We start from the raw sequence: 18,129 nt of genomic DNA, 5'->3' as shown, positions 1-18,129 counted from the left end.
ACAGTAAGAATTCGAATTTTCATTGGTACAATAATTTCGGTACATATTCAATCATAATTTGAAAAAGTTAAAACAATTGATGAGATGAATGATTGGCTTATTGATTCGAATTAATATTATTACAAATTCATAGACAATAAATTTATTGAAATTTTGGATTGCAATAATTTTTATTGTATTTAATATACGAACTACGACAGTATAAAACATAATACAAAATGTTAAAACGGAGATACAAATTGAATGATATAAGATTTAAGCCCAATGAAAAATCCACTAAATTAAGTTTAACTCCGAATCGGCCTCATTGCGACTTCTTCAAAGAAAGTATGACCCGCATACTAACATTTGAACAAGTAAGGAATGGCCATTTTCTTAGTTTACTTTTCTACATAAAGTAGTAAAGTGAACAGTTTGCTTCGAATCGGAAGGAGAAAATTATAGCGATTAAATTAAATTTACTAAATAAGTCACTCAATATAGTAGATATCTAGATACCTTCTTACATATTAGTTATCAGTGTGCATAACCACTGATTACTACAATAACCCATTTTTACGTTAATTGATGCCAAAGTTGGTCCACCAATTGTTGTTATTATTGAGGTTGGCCGTCGCTGGCGAAGGTGATGTGACCGGCGTTGAAGGGGCTCCCTGCATGTTGCGGTTGCCGCCACCGAGCGTCAACGGAGATGCAGACTGCATGCGGCGACGGGACAGCAGGCTTCCCGACCTTTCTATACCTACATTTTCCAATAAAATATATGTGGGATGTGTTAGCATGTGGGAGTCGAGCACGCTTCGGCACGAAATAGGCCAGCTCGCACCGGGGAAGTATCACACCCCCACAGAAGACCGGCGTGAAATAGTAGCATGCATATATGTTTCGTTCGGTGAGTGGGGGAGCCGGAGGCCCATATCCTATTCCATACTCTACCCAGTCCTTTCCTTTTTTCGTTAATATTTTCTTGATCCCTTTCAAAATAAAAGTCGGCAATTCATTTGTAGAGGCGTAAGGACTGCAATCGCCTCAAAATTTTCTTGGGCATGGCTTACCATCAGGCGACACCCACCATTGCCGATGACGACATAAAAAAAAATAATTAAAAAGGACAAATGGACTTTGAAATAAAAATTAAGGAATTTTAAAAATTCTTCTGAAGTAAATATAATGTTAACTTAAAATTAGATAATGCAATGCAATTAAATAATGCAACAGTTGCTGCAAATCGCTTACCGCCATCAGAACTCTCTGGGCAGTATTTGATGGTGTGCGCGCGGTCGCCTGTGGCGCCGCACCGCGGGCAGCGGAACGCGCGCAAAACTGGGCACAATACGCGCCCGCGCCAGTCCTTAAGAACGTGGGAGGAATAGTATTCTTCGTTTTCGCCGTTGTTCTTGCAGAAGGCACATTCCTTTGTGAAAAATGCATTTAATAAATTTTATTTTCTTTCTATTTAATAGTCTACTAAATAGTCTTAAATAATAATAAATCTTTATTTAATAAGTTTTGCATTTTTGGTAACAGTGGATTGTAGCTCAGGCCCTCTTGCTAGGCAATTACCCGTGTTAGGTTAGATACATAATAATAATATTGCGGTAGTTAGGACGAAAGATTTACATAATTTTCTTAAAAGATAATCCAAATTCCAAACAAACTGACTGTGCTACTTATCTATACTTATATTTTATAGTTAATTGGGTAAATTTATTATGAAGCTGTTTACTATATGAATAATTGAGTCAATTAATGCAATTATTAACTAAATAAAAATAAGGTGTATTTATTTACGTTAGGTAGCGCGCGTCGTAGAAATTTGTCGCTTCTGACTTTAGCAATTTCTAGTAAAAATTCGTACAGGAGGCTGGGTCGTACAGAACGGAGCACCGCCAACTGTTCCCGCGTCAGCATCGACACGTAGTAGTTGGCTGAAGACAAGCCTAGGACCAATAAACTTTACATACAAAGAAAAATATACAAAAAGAAAGAAGTGAGTGTGGGACTCGCGCTTGTATGTAGCTATTTACATTCTATCGTATTTGTAGAAATTATGCTCTTTAAGTATAAAATAATTATAGAAATTCTATAAAAGAAAGAAATTAATCGCTTCCAATACTTACGTGAACTTATTAAAACCGATTAATGCATATATTGTACTTAATAATTTCGAAACAATTTTTATTAAACAATTTTTCAAGGGTAGTAGTACTAATATTATGTTATCTGTGGTAGTACATAGCTACTTATAATTAATTATAAAGCCCCTCATAACATGAGTATTGTATGACGCAAAATTAATATTTCAAAAAGTATACGTACTTTTTATAAGAAAATCAAAAATGTCAACCATTTCACTATTTCTCCCGGGGATGCCAGACCCCTCCGAAAATATATTAGAATTTGCCGACGACCCCGAGTCTGGTCTGTTTCCTCCTAAAATTAATAACTTTCTTACAGTTTTATATATTTTATATACACTTTTATACTCGTAGGAACAAGCAGGTTCGAGTTCATAGACGAGTCATAGTTAATTTTAATAAAAAAAGTAATAATATTACCAGTATATTATTTTGAATGAAATCGTATCTTACCCATGTAAAAATTATGTTGTCCTTGCTCTAAGTCGTCATACAGACCGTCTGTACGTCCAGTCGTAGATGTTCGATGATTTAACAACAAGTCATCAATTTCCGATGTCGGTGGTGCTGTAAATGTACTTATCACATCATTTTTTTTTATATTATACACAAAAAAGTGTATACTTTCTAAAGAAATTCTTAGAAAATTATCTTTAAATCTCACATACCTGTATCCCCTATGTTCGGTTCCTGTTGATTAATCAAGTTAATCAAATCATTACCAATTCTACTCTGAAACGGCGCGGCTAATGGTGAAAATGGGCTGTCATCAGTTTTAATCTTATCAGTTGGACCGAAATTATCCTAAAAGAAAAAGTAAATCATTTTGCACCAATGTATTAGTAAAATTCCATCTAGATACTAACTGGAAGTTCAATATACACTGGTTACGAAGATTACCTTTATTGTAATCGGTAATGCCACGTGCAAACCGTGCAACATAGTTCAAATTATTATTATTAAGCGTAGGCACGGGCGTAGACAGAACATGGAAGTATAAAATTTAAGACCTTAACCACAGACACAAAAATCGTAAGACTCGTTTATGGAACAGTGGAACAGAATTGGCAAAAAAAAAAATTAAATACCTCCCTCAAACTATGCCGCATGGGTACCTACTTCAACTTAGGGCAAGTAACAACGACCTGCCTTGTGAAATAAAAGTAATATGCTTTATACATATTAGCTTAAAACATTATTCGAAAATATATTTTGAACACTTGCTTATTTATATATTTTAAAAATATTCACTTACCGCCGTCGTCGCTTTTGTATCACACGCGGTAAACATAGGTTTATTCTCATCTATGTTGTCCAAATTAAATTGCATTATTTGTTCCATTTCTGTTTAAGAACTATCGTCTACGACGCGTCACTAGAATTGAAAAGAAACTTCGAGACACGAGCGTCTATTTTATAGCAAAATGATATAACAATACCTATAGCTAAATGTGGTCATGTGACCAGCAGTTGAACACAATTTGTCGAGATGTTTTGATAAAATATTTAATATTACCCTCAAAATATTGACAAATTGTGAACGGCTAAGATTGGTTTGATGGGACATAATTTAATGAGTTAATAAATAATAATGATTAGCATATCGTAAAATTCGTCGAAGTTCTATAGGTAGCTAAACGAACTCTCTAACAAAATTATTGCCAGTTGTTATATTGTTTAAAAATAAATTACATTTTAAATTTCTTATGGAAAAGAAGAACAGCAGTGCGTGGAGACAAGATTTTACTAGTGGTCCGACCCGGCATCGCCCGTACAGGCTGTATATGTCAATAGATGGGTATCTAACACTGAAAGAATTTTTCAAATCGGACCAGTAGTTACTGAGAATAGTGCGTTCAAACAAACAAACAAACTCTTCAGCTTTATAATATTAGTATAGATTATTATAGATACATTGTAAGCTATTTACTAATACCTAATAAAGATTTGAAAATATTATTATAAAAAACTTAACACAATACAAACAATGTTTCTAATCAAGATGATGGAATAAAAATTCAGTAGGTAATTTCTAATTATATAGTTTATCGAGACACAATTAAACTGTAAACATTCATTGTAAACTTTTTTAATGCGGGAGTTGAGCACGTTTCGCATAAATTGAACAGCTCGCACATTGGATGGTAAAACACCTACACAGAAGTGCGATAAAAAATTCGAATACTAATGTCCATCGCTTGGTTAGTAGGCAACCCGAAGCTCCTATTCATGATCGGTGGTGAAGGCTTCCTTCCATCAGGCCCGATCGAACACAAAAAAGAAGAAACATCAAATAATTATGTAATAATAATTCCTATCATTTGGAGATTAAATTAGTAAAACAGTTTTCTTTGTGTTTGTGTAGATGAAAGGGATTTGATACTTAAAAAAGGGTAGACCTTGGTTGCCATATCGTCTTGTATGACATCTGTAAAAATATATTTTAATGCATTGGAATTTGAACCGAAGTCCTATCAACGAAGGAGGGTACCAATGTAATTTTTTTATGGTTGTTACTTATAAGTCTTATGGTTTTTAACTGATTTACGTGAATCTTTTCGTGTATGATAGGAAATTCGAGTCATTTCGTCCCATTTTAGAAAAATAAAATTAATAACATAAAGGACATAAGTTCATTGCTTGTAAAACTAAGTAGTATATTGCTATATATAATGTTGCATATAAAAAAAATAAATCAATAAAATGCAGTACCATACTCAGATATGTTATTTTTATAAAAATGGTTTTGAATATAAATTGTTGATTGTTGTTTCACGTACATATAAATTAATTTTTCCAAGTCACTAGTTTATTAAGGCTTCTGAAACTGGAGTATATTTTAGGCCCGAGTCACAAAGTATAGTAACAACCCATGCATCTTTTGGCAATTTCCCTGAATTCAACAACTTCACAGCAGCAGCAACGTTTGCACCACTGGTATAACCCACATACAATCCCTCTTTCCTGCCAATTAAATCTTTGTAAAGTTCCGTTTCTTCATCACTAACACTTATACTTTCATCCATAAGATCGGGTTTGAATAAATCGGGAACTATTCCATAACTCGATCCCTGAAGCAAATGTTTAGGTTTTACAATGGGACATCCTTTAAGCGGTTCAGAGCCGGCTGGTTCCACAACACAACATACGATTTCGGGATTTTGTTCCTTCAAAAATTTTGATACACCGCTAAAAGTTCCCGATGTTCCGACAGCAGCCACAAAGCCGTTAACCCGATGTCCAGTTTGTCTCCAAATTTCGGGTCCTGTTGTTTCGTAATGCGCAGCTGTATTATCTTCGTTGCATAATTGCTGTACAAAATAGGCCCCTGTTTCTTTAGCTATAGTAACTGCGGCTTCTATAGGGATGGACACGTCAGCATACGTAACATTTCCATACGTTCCATCCACTTGAGGATATCTTATACATTTTGCACCAAGAGCTTCCATATGTATTGCTCGCTGCACACTATTACCTTTAGACATAGTGAGCGTTAACGGGTGTCCTAATACCGCACATACAACTGCAAGACCACAACCCTGGTTTCCTGATGTAACTTCTATAACAGGTTTGCCGGTTTCCAAATCTCCACGCTCGCGAGCTTTTTGTATCATATGTAAAGCAGAACGACATTTTATTGAAGCGCCTGGATTCATGAATTCACATTTCGCTAAGATACGGCCAGGTCCTGGATGCAAACGATCCAACGCAATAAGTGGAGTGTTTCCAATTAGCTCCAATGCTGATGATTTGATATCGGTCGGAAAATTAATCGATGTGGTCATAATTTATACCTTTTTTCTAACAATCCGCTTGAACACTTTCAACGCACAATTACGTCTAAACTGAGAAACACAATTATTTAAGTATTTAATTTTTATCTCATCGCATTGATATGATACGTACAATATATCAACTCAAATACATTATTATCAATTCAAGTACCTATTAAGCGTCTACGTTACAAATAGGTAAGCAAAAATATAAGAAAATTAGCTTTAAAATCGTCATTCAGGCCAAATAAATGTTATAGTTTTGAATATATTTATTATATAAGGTGTCCAGAAGAATATACTAAAAAGCCTCGAGGGAGGATCATAAGCTGGCAGTGAGAGGAGAAGGGAGAAAGGTGTATTATTTATATTATTCAAAACTATTTATAATATATTTTAGTGATTTCTAGATTAATTGTCTATATTAAATTCGTTATTATCTTCTGAGGTGATGATAGTGAGAAAGTTCTAGTTTTTTCTTTTATTTATTTAGTAAACTAAACCTAAATATGTAAGATATCTGTGTTTTTTCATTTGCATTGAAACAGAATAAAAAGATTCAATAATTATGTAAATGGCATTCCTGCTTACCGGCTATAAAAGACCCACACTGTGTTACATAACCAATCTTATGTATTGCAAAAAGTATATTACAAATAAATACATTTTTAAGATATTCTATAATAATTCATGTGTTAATAAACGAATACTATTGGTAATTACTTTTATCAACCCGTCTTCGAGTAGAATTTGATTCCACCCTATGAAACAAAAAGAAAAACCAACATTATTTCTAAAATCATTTATTCGATAAAGTGATTATAATAACTTAATCGTAATATAGTCATAAATCCTATGACAATAGCTTAAAACGTTGTGTAGGTACGACCTACGAAAAATACTTTAAAATTACTTAAAAATTATACATGTAAAAAGCTAAAATGACGTGATCCTGATTAAACAACACAATTACAACATCTTGTTTTAATGAAGTTAGGCGAAAATTTAAAGAGCTATAAGCTAATAAGTACTTCATATTTTAGTCAATGTAACCATAAATCTAAAAATATTTATAAACACATAGTTACTTAGGTATCTAACATAAATTAAACTAGACAACATAAAATAATGCAATAATACAATACGCATATTTAACAATTAGGTATTTGATCTTAAGCGGTTGCATAAATGAATATATGTCGCCGTAACAATGCAAAAACCCTTACATTACAATCTAACTCGTGAGATTGCAATCTGTCGAAAAATTTTAATCCATAACGTCCACCTTCAATTCAACGCATTATTTTTAGTTGGACTATACTGGGAATACATCACGATTATGTATTATGCCGGGAATTTACTTTTTGACAGATGCAAGTTGCGAGTCGACGGAGACTCATGAAACGATTTCACATTTATAAACTACTAGCTTTTGCCAGCAGCTTCGCACGCGCTAAATTCGGAGTATTTTAATAGATGTAATTATTCATATAAATCTTCCTCTGGAATCACTCTATTATTTATATACTTTATATTTTATTATCTATTAAAAAACCCCCTCAAAATCCGTCGTGTAGTTTTAAAGATCCAAGCATACATAAATACAGACGCGGGAAACGACTTTGATTTCTACTATATAGTGATGATGATGATAATATAATCTACCTAAAAATAATGCGCTACATTGCAACCAGTAGCTTACTGATCAAAATTTTTCTACATCGAATAGAAATTCGAATCTATCAAGAGTGATGCAATATAACGGCGTTTAAAATTCTTCTGTATCCATACATAATAGCCCGGTTCGGTGTCCATATATAAAGAATCAAAGTTTCAAGTAGTGACATATAAATAAATAATGACTGTATTATAAAATTTTTGATTTTTTTATACACTATACACAAAACTAGATGACATTATGCTAGGTTTCCATAAGACACGTTTTGCTCAGTCCAGTTTAATGTATGGTCTATGTTTGTAACCGCTATTAATATTAATAAGATGTTCTACGTCATAACATAGAATTAATACATCATTTATTATCAACATGAAAACATCATAAACAATAGGTGCCCACCGCATAATAACCTAAAAAAGTAAAAGAATTGTCAAAAAGGAAACAATTGCGAAAAAACTGATTAATACATTTTTAATCATTATTTCGATTGGTAGTGCTATTTTAATATTTTGTTACATTATCAAGATTTTATTTAACCAAATTAACTAAACACTTATTTTGGCTCTTAACCAATTATTATAAGAATCTATTGTATTTTTGGAATGCTTCCTTTGCAAGTAAACAAAATAATCAGAGATGGAGTAGTATGCGTGGTCTAAGAAGTATGGGTACTTACTGTATTTTACATGTTACATACGAGAAGCACTCAATTAGAAACATCTAACGTGTGTCATTCATTGAAAGCATATTTTTATATTGAAGATTACATAAAATAAAACACCGAATCAAGGATCAAGGCGGAATAAAATGAATAGGTACCTAAAAACCTATGTCAATATTAAAATATTATTAATAACTAATCATTTATCAATGATCAAAATGATGAAAGATATTATTAAGTATATAGATATAAAAAAATAGTCGTGTTAGCTTGTTACACCATATATAACTCATAAACACTATAATGTCATAGTACTAACTTTTCGACCACGGCTTCGCTCATGTGACTACAATATTTTGTACCTACTTCGTGGTTTTTAAAGAGGAGGTAGTATGACATTTTTTACGACTTAAAATTAACATTTATATTTTTAATTTAACTAAACCTATTTAGAAACATGTACTTAACTTTTAAAGATCTATGTAATGATACAATTGTGTAAAGAATTGTTTGATTCTAATGACATTCTTTTAAATGACAGAACATATTACATCACTGATCAGTGATTTGTAATATACAATAAATTGGTTAGAATTTAAATTATAATTTATGTTCCAATTACAAATCACAGGTCCTTATATTATGAAGTCAGAATAAATCAATTATATAAAATAATAGTGTCAAAATTGTTACAATATTATTGCTCGGCAGAGGCAGATGGTGAAAACCGTTAATTCCTCGGATGAAACAACGGTCTTTTATTGATAAAAAGCAGTGTCACTCATAGAAAGCACTTGGATGCCGCGGTGGCGCGCTAGCTGTCCGGTGCACCTAGCCGTTTGCAGCGGTGAATAAGCTCATTTGTCGTCGCACCGTCTTGACTCATTTGACATGATTCTCCTACGTCACAATTGCAACTGAAAAATTAGTTTGAAAACTATAGGTACACCGTATTTTCATGGTACAATTTTATATAGGTAGATGTAACAATCAAAAAGACACTCGATTATTTAAAAAAGAGTTATTTCAACATGCCCTTCACGCCTATGAAATGCCTTGCAGACATCCGTTTTCAATGTATTCAAGCGACCTGCGACCTGCCAATATGGACAAAAGCTCACTAAATTGTGTTTCGTGAAGTATTGTAGAAATGAAGTTAATTTCTTTATCTTTGCATGTCATAAAAATATGTAAATCTCGTTAAAACTTAATTTTAGGACGAAACCATTGCTTGGATATTTGTCCGTCTATCACGCTGAAACTACTGAACGGATTTTGATGAAATTTGGTATACAGACAGGGTATGAGCTAACTTGGTTGATAGGATACTTTTGATCCCGATTAAATGCTCCCTTGGGATAAAACAGGAATCTTGATATCCGAGCGTAGCCGGGACGAGCTTCTAGTATTTTATTTTATAGCTAACTTTGATTGATTAAGTGATTCTTACGCCTAATACAAGTTATCTACTTATTTGAATAATAATATTATACAGCAGTAAATTAAATATTGCATTAGTAAACTGTAGTAATAATAGGTTTATTATCACTTTAAGAAAATTAAAGAATTAAAAATCAAAATTAAAAAATCAAAAGCGAAATGTAGTTATAAATTTATAATAGGTTTTTCATTAGAACGCGTTTTCCCTAGTAAGAACTAACTGTAACTAAATGACTGTGTTACCAGTAGTCCTAACTAAAGGGAAGGGGAAAAGCGCGTAAAAAAACTTGAATTAACTGAGATTTTACTTATATAGTACAGTTATTTATATAGTATAGTATAGTCTATATCGATATCTGGGAATTAACTAATTAAATCAATTCTGGCATTCTTCGGCCGCTCATGCTCTAGGAATGGTTCAGAGTTCAGACACAGAATACAGATACAGAATACAGAATACCTTAATAATAGTACTAACGCACCTCAGTCTTCAGAGACAGTCTAAGGTTCGTTTTTCTCTGCTCACTAATCTATTACACTAAAACTATGTGTATGAACATATAGGAGTACAATGTCGAAAATTACCGATGACAATAATATATGTAGATTTATGTTGAATAATTTGATTACACTACAGAAAATTACAACTGTTGTATTTAATATTAATGCTAATTAAAAAAAAAATGTTTGGTGAGCATTCATTCATTCTGGCCAGCAAAAAGTTTATTAAAACAAAATGTAAAATTATTCTGATCTGATGTGTATGTAATATTTGTACTAAATGTAATTTTTTTCAGATTGCATGTATATTTATTATATTTATTACGTTAAACGTGTAACTTAAATGAATATAGGGAAAGAGTGTGTTTCATTTATTTGTAATTTTCTTTTCTTTTACGCATTTTTTACGATTTATTTAAATCAGTTATTGTATCTTTGTTCTACTCACTAAGTATTCGGTACTAAGTAGAATTGGACATCTTTATTGCCGGGTTGGTAAATGGACCAGGCACAAGGGGTGCTCGGCGCGCAAATTTTCATCTTATTCTCTTCCTCGACGTTTATCGCCCTCTGTGAAATAAAATGAAAAACATAACATTAATTTTATTAAATAATAGCTGCGCCCCGCGGTTTCACCCGCGTAAGTTCGTATCCTGTTGGAATATCGGGATAAAAAGTAGCCTATATGTTATTCCAGTTGTCCAGATGTCTATGTACCAAATTTCCTTGCAATCGGTTCAGTACTTTTTGCGTGAAAGAGCAACAAACACACACACACATCCTTACAAACTTTCGTATTAATAATATTGTTAGGATTATTATACATATTATGTTTGATGTCAATCTGCATCGATTGTGCAAACTATTAAAAAACAATGAATAAATTTAAATTGTAATACACCTACATCACAAAGTTTTGATCCAGTGTCAATCAAATACAGAAATTTTGTAGAGGGCGTTGAACTAAACAATCAACGTCAAGTTAAACATATTACAATAAATATATACACAAATATTTTTTTCGCAATGATTTATAGCAAATCAATTACTGATAAGAATGTCTCATAGGGCATCAGCGGCGACGGTTACGGATCAAAGTGCGTATTCAAGCATAACTTCAAACAAATTGCGTCGTTAACGTGTTTATTTGTCAATGACGCTATCGTAGTTCTGAGTTGTAAATACGATATAGCGATATCAATTTTCAATTTTACAATTAATATGTTGAGTATCGTGTGAACCAAATGACGTCATGGTCAGGTCATGATCGTAAATCGTACTCTAAATAAGTAGTTGTGAGGCCCCCGCTACGATAATTGCCCATTTTATTATCATGTTTCACTTTTATAAACAACATATATAATCCAAATGGAACAGAATCTGGGGATTTTAGTATAATTAACTTCATAAAAAACTATTCAATACTTATACTTCAATTCGTCGCTTTTTATAATTTATATGTACATTTTATATTTCTGTACTAATAATAATACAAAGCTGAAGAGCTTGACTGTTTCTTTGAAGGCTTATCTTAGGATGAACATGACAGACTTCAAAAATTATTCACCGTTGGAAGGGTATGTGATCCCTGAGTGCTATATGCGTCTAATGTGGGCTATCTATGTACAACGGGCGAAGCTGGGGTGGACCGCTATCCTACGTTCATTTAGTCTAATATAATTAACTATTTACTTCATTATAATTTACTACACGCTCGTCAATATCAAAAGTTCGACGACACGCGACATCTGCCAACCCGCACTTGGCCAGCGTGGTGGATTATGGCCTAAACCCTCATAGGAGGCCTGTGTCCCAGCAGTGGGAACATGATGGGCTGATGATGATGACACGCTCGTCCCGGCTCCGCCTGAATATCAAGATTCCTATTTTATCCCTAGGCAGCATGTAATCGGGATAAAAAGTATCCTATCACCCAAGTTAGCTCATACCCCGTCTGTATACCAAATTTTATCAAAATCCGTTCTATGGTTTCAACGTGATCGACGGACAAGCATCCAAACAAACAAACTTTCACATTTACAGTACGATAGTGTGATAATTATACAAATAAAACAACTACTATTACATAAATTAAATATTAATCAATATGCATTTTTTTAGAGATCATAGATACTCAAAAGGGCTTCAAAACATTTAATTTTAAATATTTGCTCTGTTGCACATCACACCAACCGACACAACAAATTATAATTTATCAACAGATATACTGTGTACACACTATACTGCTTTCGTACATCGTAAATTGTGCCCTTGAACGTATCCGGTACGACTTAGCATGGAAAATCCACATAATAGGATGCGTTCACACTGTCTATAATTAATAATCTAAGTGAAATTTTTACAACGCATACCTACCTTTTTACTGTGGTACATTTAAGGTTCAAACTAAAGGAAGGGAAGTGTTGTAGACTACTAAAACTGCTGGCCTTCTATCTGTTTGCCTGTCTGCCTGCTTGTGATAGTTAGACAGTTGGAATTTTAGCAGATGATGTATTTCGCTCTAACAGAAAATACTTAAAAATTTAATTCAAGCGTACTTCCATATAACAAACGTACTTTTAATTTTTGTTGTCAATTTTAATCGATAATGATATCGGTAAACACTTGAACATTAACAGAATATCGAGTTTAACTATATTCACAAATGTGAAAAAAAATTAAAGTGAATAATCTTTAAATCAACAAAATTTAAATACAAAACAAATTTTTAAAGGGGTTTCCGGATATATTTAGACTTGAATTTCTCGCCGATTATATAAATAGTGATACGGAACCCTTCGTGCGCTAGGGCAATCGGTTTTTATCGTAAGAATGCACTTCAAGCGCCGACGATGATAAGGGATCCATAATGTATAATTCATAAGGGGCATTCCATTATAACATTTTTATCTGCAAAATATCATTATAATAGTCCGGATTGCTACACTTGTTAATTTTGCTTTTCATCTTCAATCTTTTGAATTCGGTTTCAAAGCAAAACACATTAGAAACGTGCCTTTATTGTAATGGCAGTTCGGTAATATAGTATTGTTGTATGAATGGAATTGAAAATCACGTGGATCGACTAGCTATCATTTTAAACATGTAAACAGGATACTGCGTAAACGGTAGCGTAGGTCGATGACTTATTTACCATCTCAGCCTTACTACGACGTTGATCCACTGGTGACTCATTCATGGAAAAATTATAATTATATCGCTCTTTGGAAGGACAAGCATTTTTTTTGGTACTTATAATAAAGAGATGACATTTGGACGCTATAGAAGGAGATTACTCCTTCTCTTGATCTATCTAAAATTGTTTTAACAAATTAAGTCAACCTACTTACTTGTAATTTATATGTGCTATATTTTTTTTATATCGACACAATCCGAGCGCATGAGATGCCTAGAACCGGTATGTAGCCTCAATATTCTACTCGTAAATATAAATTTATTATTATGTCTAAATCAAATAACTGCAACATTAATCGGCAATTTAAAAAATATTGAAAACGACTGCATAAATATTGCTTTGTGTGTGTGTCGAGGCAGATAAGAATTCAAAAGAAATGGACACTTAATTACTGACGTATAATTTCGCTGACACTTTTAACTTGAATTTTTTTTGTGTTGACTTCGACGTGTGTTATATATTTCTTAGAATCATATCTCTAACATCATCTCATTTCTAAGAAATGATGTTAGATATGGGAATACATAGAAAAGCAACAAATCTATGTAAACAAATTTACAATTTCACATTTTAATGAAAAAAAAAAGTTTTGAATGAACCACTTTCTGTGATCATGTGCCTACTGTAAACTTTGGTACGGTTTATATATTTAAAACGCTTGAAGATAAACATTCAGAGTCAATATTCTATGCAAAGCAGAAACATCGTAAACTAAATAAAGTCTGGTAAAAGAATACTTACCATGTAATCCAAAAACAAGTGTTATGTCTACAAAATAACACAACAGTAAATTGATTTAAGTAACAACAGTAAAACGTAATGACTGTTGAAGAAGGTGTAAACAAATTTATTGCCAATGTTGCTATGCTATGCTATGTTAAGTTACGTTAGTTTCGTCGAGCAATTTCTTCTAATAAAGATGATTATCGTTCCATCATGAAAACGTTGCAATTTCATGCTAAAAGTAACCCTACCTACAGCTATTATCCAATCAAATCTGCAACTGACCTACGGTAACATAACAATGCACGTTTGCGTAATCCCACTAGTGCAGAAGATGTAAACGTGACATTCGTCACGCCCCCGTTACGTCACGTCCTCCTGGCTGTGGGTATCCGTGAGAAACATGGTTCGCTACCGGAAGCTCGGGAATTTGAAAAGTATGACGTATATCCTTATTATATACCGGACGCTTTCAGGATGTTTCAGTGTGCTTATTTGATAAAAATTAGAAGATAGCTACACACAGCCTTCCATAATTAAATAATAAAAAAATACGTTTCATAGTTTTTTTCTTTTTCACCCTATTAAATAAACGAACGAAACATTTGACATTTTACCCATGTTGAAATGTTACATATGTAATGTTGTGCTATTTATTACTATGCGCTGAAGACTTTTCTGTCTATCCGTCCGATTAATCGTATTGGTTGCCTCTGCAACTACAAAATACTAATAAAATAGAATACAATAAATATTTAAGGACTAATTGCTAAAACATACACAACAAACGTGAATTTATGCCGTTATTATCTCTTGTATGCTCTATTTAGCTATTTCAAAGAAAGTAAGCAAATCTTTCCACTCTATTTTATCGGTATACTATTCTAAAAAAGTTAAACATTAATGTTATACGAGTAATTGATACAGGTAAATAATAATATAAATAAAATTAGTTTAAAATAAGGGTGACGTTTAAGTTAAGTAAAAATACATATTTTTAATGTAATAATTACTATGTTACCTGGTTCATGATTAGAACTAAAAAAATTGAAAAACATGAACTATTTTAAAAACGAGGAATCGTATAGTCTAGAAGAAACAAAAAAACTGATGATTTAACAAATTAATCAATATCATTTAAAATAGACGTATATAGGTACGTATCGAGTACAATGTCATGTTGTTCGAAACTTTTTAAATAGTTACTTAGGACTCGGGTAGTAATAATATTTTTCATACAGAGAACTGTCGACATTCGTGTTTAATATTTAAAAACAAAAGATACTAGATTCCTCCATCATCAACCATCAGAAACTTATCATTTAAACACACGTAAGCCAATTATTACCAAGAACGCGTAATTAATACGAAAAGCAAATGCTGATCTGCAATTTTACAGTTCGAGCTGCCAAACAGAAAATGGAATGTCTGCGTCAGTCCCATACCCAGACAGTTAATATCGCATACTCGTTACTCGAGACGTCATTATATCAGGCCATTTTATGACGAGATCCCGGTGCAATCCGCATTAGCAGCTATCGACTTATTTTTTATTGTATTATATATATATCGTGAGAAATCGGCTTTTGTCGGAAGTCATAGTAATATCTTCCTAGCAGTGTTAAAATAATATGTAACATTTCACGAAACATGAAATATCGCCTTCATACGGGCGTTTTTACATTTTATTCTCGGGCGAGTTTCACGACAGCCAAAAGTACGTAAAATAACCCTTATGTTTCTTAGAAAATTAGACGCCTATGACTTCCTAAATTATGTTCATAAATGAGCGTCATATGCTTTTCTAGGTACTCTATCTTTTTTCTCTTAAAAATACAGCAATACAAGAAACTCAAAAAATTTTACACTCGTAGGAGCAACATTCCGTTAATTATTTATACATATTTCGATGCTGCTAATCTTATTATACGTCAAATAATAAATCAAGAAATAAAATAACATTGTTAGCTAAGAATATAATTATAATTATAATTAGTTCATTGATGGACATAGTATTTGGGCCTAAACCTAGGGAACAATTTAAAAGATAATAAAAACAATTAGTATCTTTTAAATTGTATTTTTAAACTTGCAGACAATTTAATTTAATGATCTCAATATTTAAAAATACATTTAAATAAATGCATATTAAAAAAACGTATGCATTTTGTCCGGTTGTGATAAAAATATTTGTTATTGATACCGACCTACAAAGCTCACCCAAGACAGTTAAGCTCATTCTAAGTTTAGCTTATAAACAAGGGAAGAAAATAATGCGTTCAAGCATCAAGGTTAGTTAATTATAAACACTTTAGCACAATTGAATTTACACTCATTTCAGTTTCAAATCGTACGATCTATATTATGTACATGAGAAACAATTTGGAAACAATCATTACAACTATCTAACCAAAAATGCATTAAATAGGTTTAAATTAGTTGTTTATAAAACATGAAACATTTATTGATGGTTTTAATTTTTATTTACTTTAAAAGCAATTAATTATCGTTCTTATTCACACTCAGATCTAACAACACTAAAACTGCGTAAATATAATTTAGTTTGACAACACATTGTTTACGCGTGTTGAGATTTATATAAAAGTTGTGTGAAGCAACTAAATGGAAGTGTGAAGAACTCACCCGATTTCGGGGCACCATGGCGGCGGTGAACGAGGCCAAAGCCAGCAGGATGATCAGAGCCTTCATGGTATTAGAGTATGTGGGTACTTCGAAATGAATAAACAGTGTATCCAATATACGCCTTACGAGGGAAGTATACGTCGCGACGGCTCGCAGTTGAGTGCCGGCCGCGTGCGGCCGCTGCGATATAAGTACTCTGAAGTCCATCAAATTGTCCGAAACTAAAACCCGATTCATTACGACGAAAATTATCACTTAATTAAGTATTATTGCGATTTCAATGAGTTGAATGGATGGACGAGCGATAACCGCTGATCGATCAATAAACATGTGTTGTTTGTTTTTGTAATCGTAGACGGTCTACGAGATCGATGATCTTTAAATTCATTGACAATTAATTAATATTTTAATAATATTTTCAATGTAATTATGACATTACACAAATGATATCTCGCTGTGACTAAATAAAAAAATTGTGATGAAACAGGAGCAAAATATTTCAAGTAAAAAAAAGTACATTATATTGTTCATTATAAAGCAAGTTTTAATTAATACTTAAACTTACGAACATATTTTGTATATTCAACATAATGTGAATTATTTAAATGTATCGTTTTTTTTGTTTGAGTATATGGGTCAATGAATAGAATACAAAACACCTGCCCTTTGGTCACCGGTAAAGCGTATAGTATTTCATAAAGCCCGCGAGCACGCCCGCCCTGACGTCGCGTGCACCAAAATTGCATCATCCTAGTTTCTGACTATTGTACATTACAATTGACTACTATAAAATTGTAATTACTACAAGTACAATAATTTCTACGTTATGTTGTTGTAAAACATGTAATTATTTCTCCCTCTTATTATCTTTCTAAGTGTGTACTATTTAACCTCTATGTCGCTGATGACACAAATAAGAAAATAGTGTATGTTATTTAACTTTATTAATCACCAAGTTTTATGTGCATATAATACAAGTTAGTACAAAATTTCCAAGTCATTCCATACACTTTACTAGCAATAGTCAGAACTCGAAACTTCCGATCGTACGATTTTTATCTCTATGGTTTACAATATTTCGACACAATTCCATGAAACTATTTGATAATATCTGTGTGATATACTGTATTTATCTATGGTATGCTTAACTGTATGTGGTGGCATAGGAAAATTATTTTACTAGATAAATTTTTACATACATAAAATGTTCGATCGGTGGAAAGTTTATTTAAATAGTTTTTTTCATGAGAACTACTTTCAACTATAATGTTGTCAGTATCTTAGCTAGTACACTAGTACGTAGTCGTACGTACATTAAGTGCATATTGTATAACAACGCACTATCTTTTAATTTTTAGTACAAATAACACATAAAG

At 32.5% G+C, this 18,129-nt stretch overlaps 3 protein-coding genes across 3 annotated transcripts; all 3 read right to left on the bottom strand.

Moving 5' to 3' along the window:
- Window position 1: 1 nt before the first annotated feature.
- On the bottom strand, window positions 2-3,514 carry LOC119830786. Its single transcript, XM_038353926.1, has 7 exons — window positions 3,394-3,514; window positions 2,807-2,942; window positions 2,592-2,705; window positions 2,320-2,433; window positions 1,792-1,940; window positions 1,237-1,414; window positions 2-742 (listed from the first exon to the last, which is right to left on the bottom strand). Exons 1-7 carry the CDS (start codon window positions 3,478-3,480, stop codon window positions 561-563), a joined length of 960 nt encoding a protein of 319 aa, XP_038209854.1. The 5' UTR covers window positions 3,481-3,514; the 3' UTR covers window positions 2-560.
- Window positions 3,515-4,942: 1,428 nt separating this feature from the next.
- LOC119830808 (putative inactive cysteine synthase 2) lies at window positions 4,943-5,923 on the bottom strand. Its single transcript, XM_038353955.1, has one exon. It carries the CDS (start codon window positions 5,921-5,923, stop codon window positions 4,943-4,945), a length of 981 nt encoding a protein of 326 aa, XP_038209883.1.
- A 2,214-nt stretch (window positions 5,924-8,137) lies between these two features.
- On the bottom strand, window positions 8,138-16,935 carry LOC119830860. Its single transcript, XM_038354028.1, has 3 exons — window positions 16,754-16,935; window positions 10,640-10,761; window positions 8,138-9,167 (listed from the first exon to the last, which is right to left on the bottom strand). Exons 1-3 carry the CDS (start codon window positions 16,817-16,819, stop codon window positions 9,065-9,067), a joined length of 291 nt encoding a protein of 96 aa, XP_038209956.1. The 5' UTR covers window positions 16,820-16,935; the 3' UTR covers window positions 8,138-9,064.
- Between the last annotated feature and the right edge of the window lie 1,194 nt (window positions 16,936-18,129).

Source organism: Zerene cesonia, chromosome 12 (genome assembly GCF_012273895.1).
Source record: "Zerene cesonia ecotype Mississippi chromosome 12, Zerene_cesonia_1.1, whole genome shotgun sequence".
Taxonomy (NCBI): Eukaryota; Metazoa; Arthropoda; class Insecta; order Lepidoptera; family Pieridae; genus Zerene; species Zerene cesonia.
This window is presented reverse-complemented; position numbering and strand designations above follow the sequence as displayed.

Bases quoted from the DNA above. Each gene is read 5' to 3' on its own strand.
- LOC119830786 (XM_038353926.1), bottom strand. From the start codon at position 3,480: ATGGAACAAATAATGCAATTTAATTTGGACAACATAGATGAGAATAAA. The intron at 2,434-2,591 runs GTAAGATACGAT...TATTAATTTTAG, and splicing joins ACAACATAATTTTTACATGG to GAGGAAACAGACCAGACTCG. The intron at 743-1,236 runs GTAAGCGATTTG...TGGAAAATGTAG, and splicing joins CCCAGAGAGTTCTGATGGCG to GTATAGAAAGGTCGGGAAGC.
- LOC119830808 (XM_038353955.1), bottom strand. From the start codon at position 5,923: ATGACCACATCGATTAATTTTCCGACCGATATCAAATCATCAGCATTG.
- LOC119830860 (XM_038354028.1), bottom strand. From the start codon at position 16,819: ATGAAGGCTCTGATCATCCTGCTGGCTTTGGCCTCGTTCACCGCCGCC. The intron at 10,762-16,753 runs GTGAGTTCTTCA...TTTATTTCACAG, and splicing joins CCATGGTGCCCCGAAATCGG to AGGGCGATAAACGTCGAGGA. The intron at 9,168-10,639 runs GTGAGTAGAACA...CTAATTTTTCAG, and splicing joins TACTTAGTACCGAATACTTA to TTGCAATTGTGACGTAGGAG.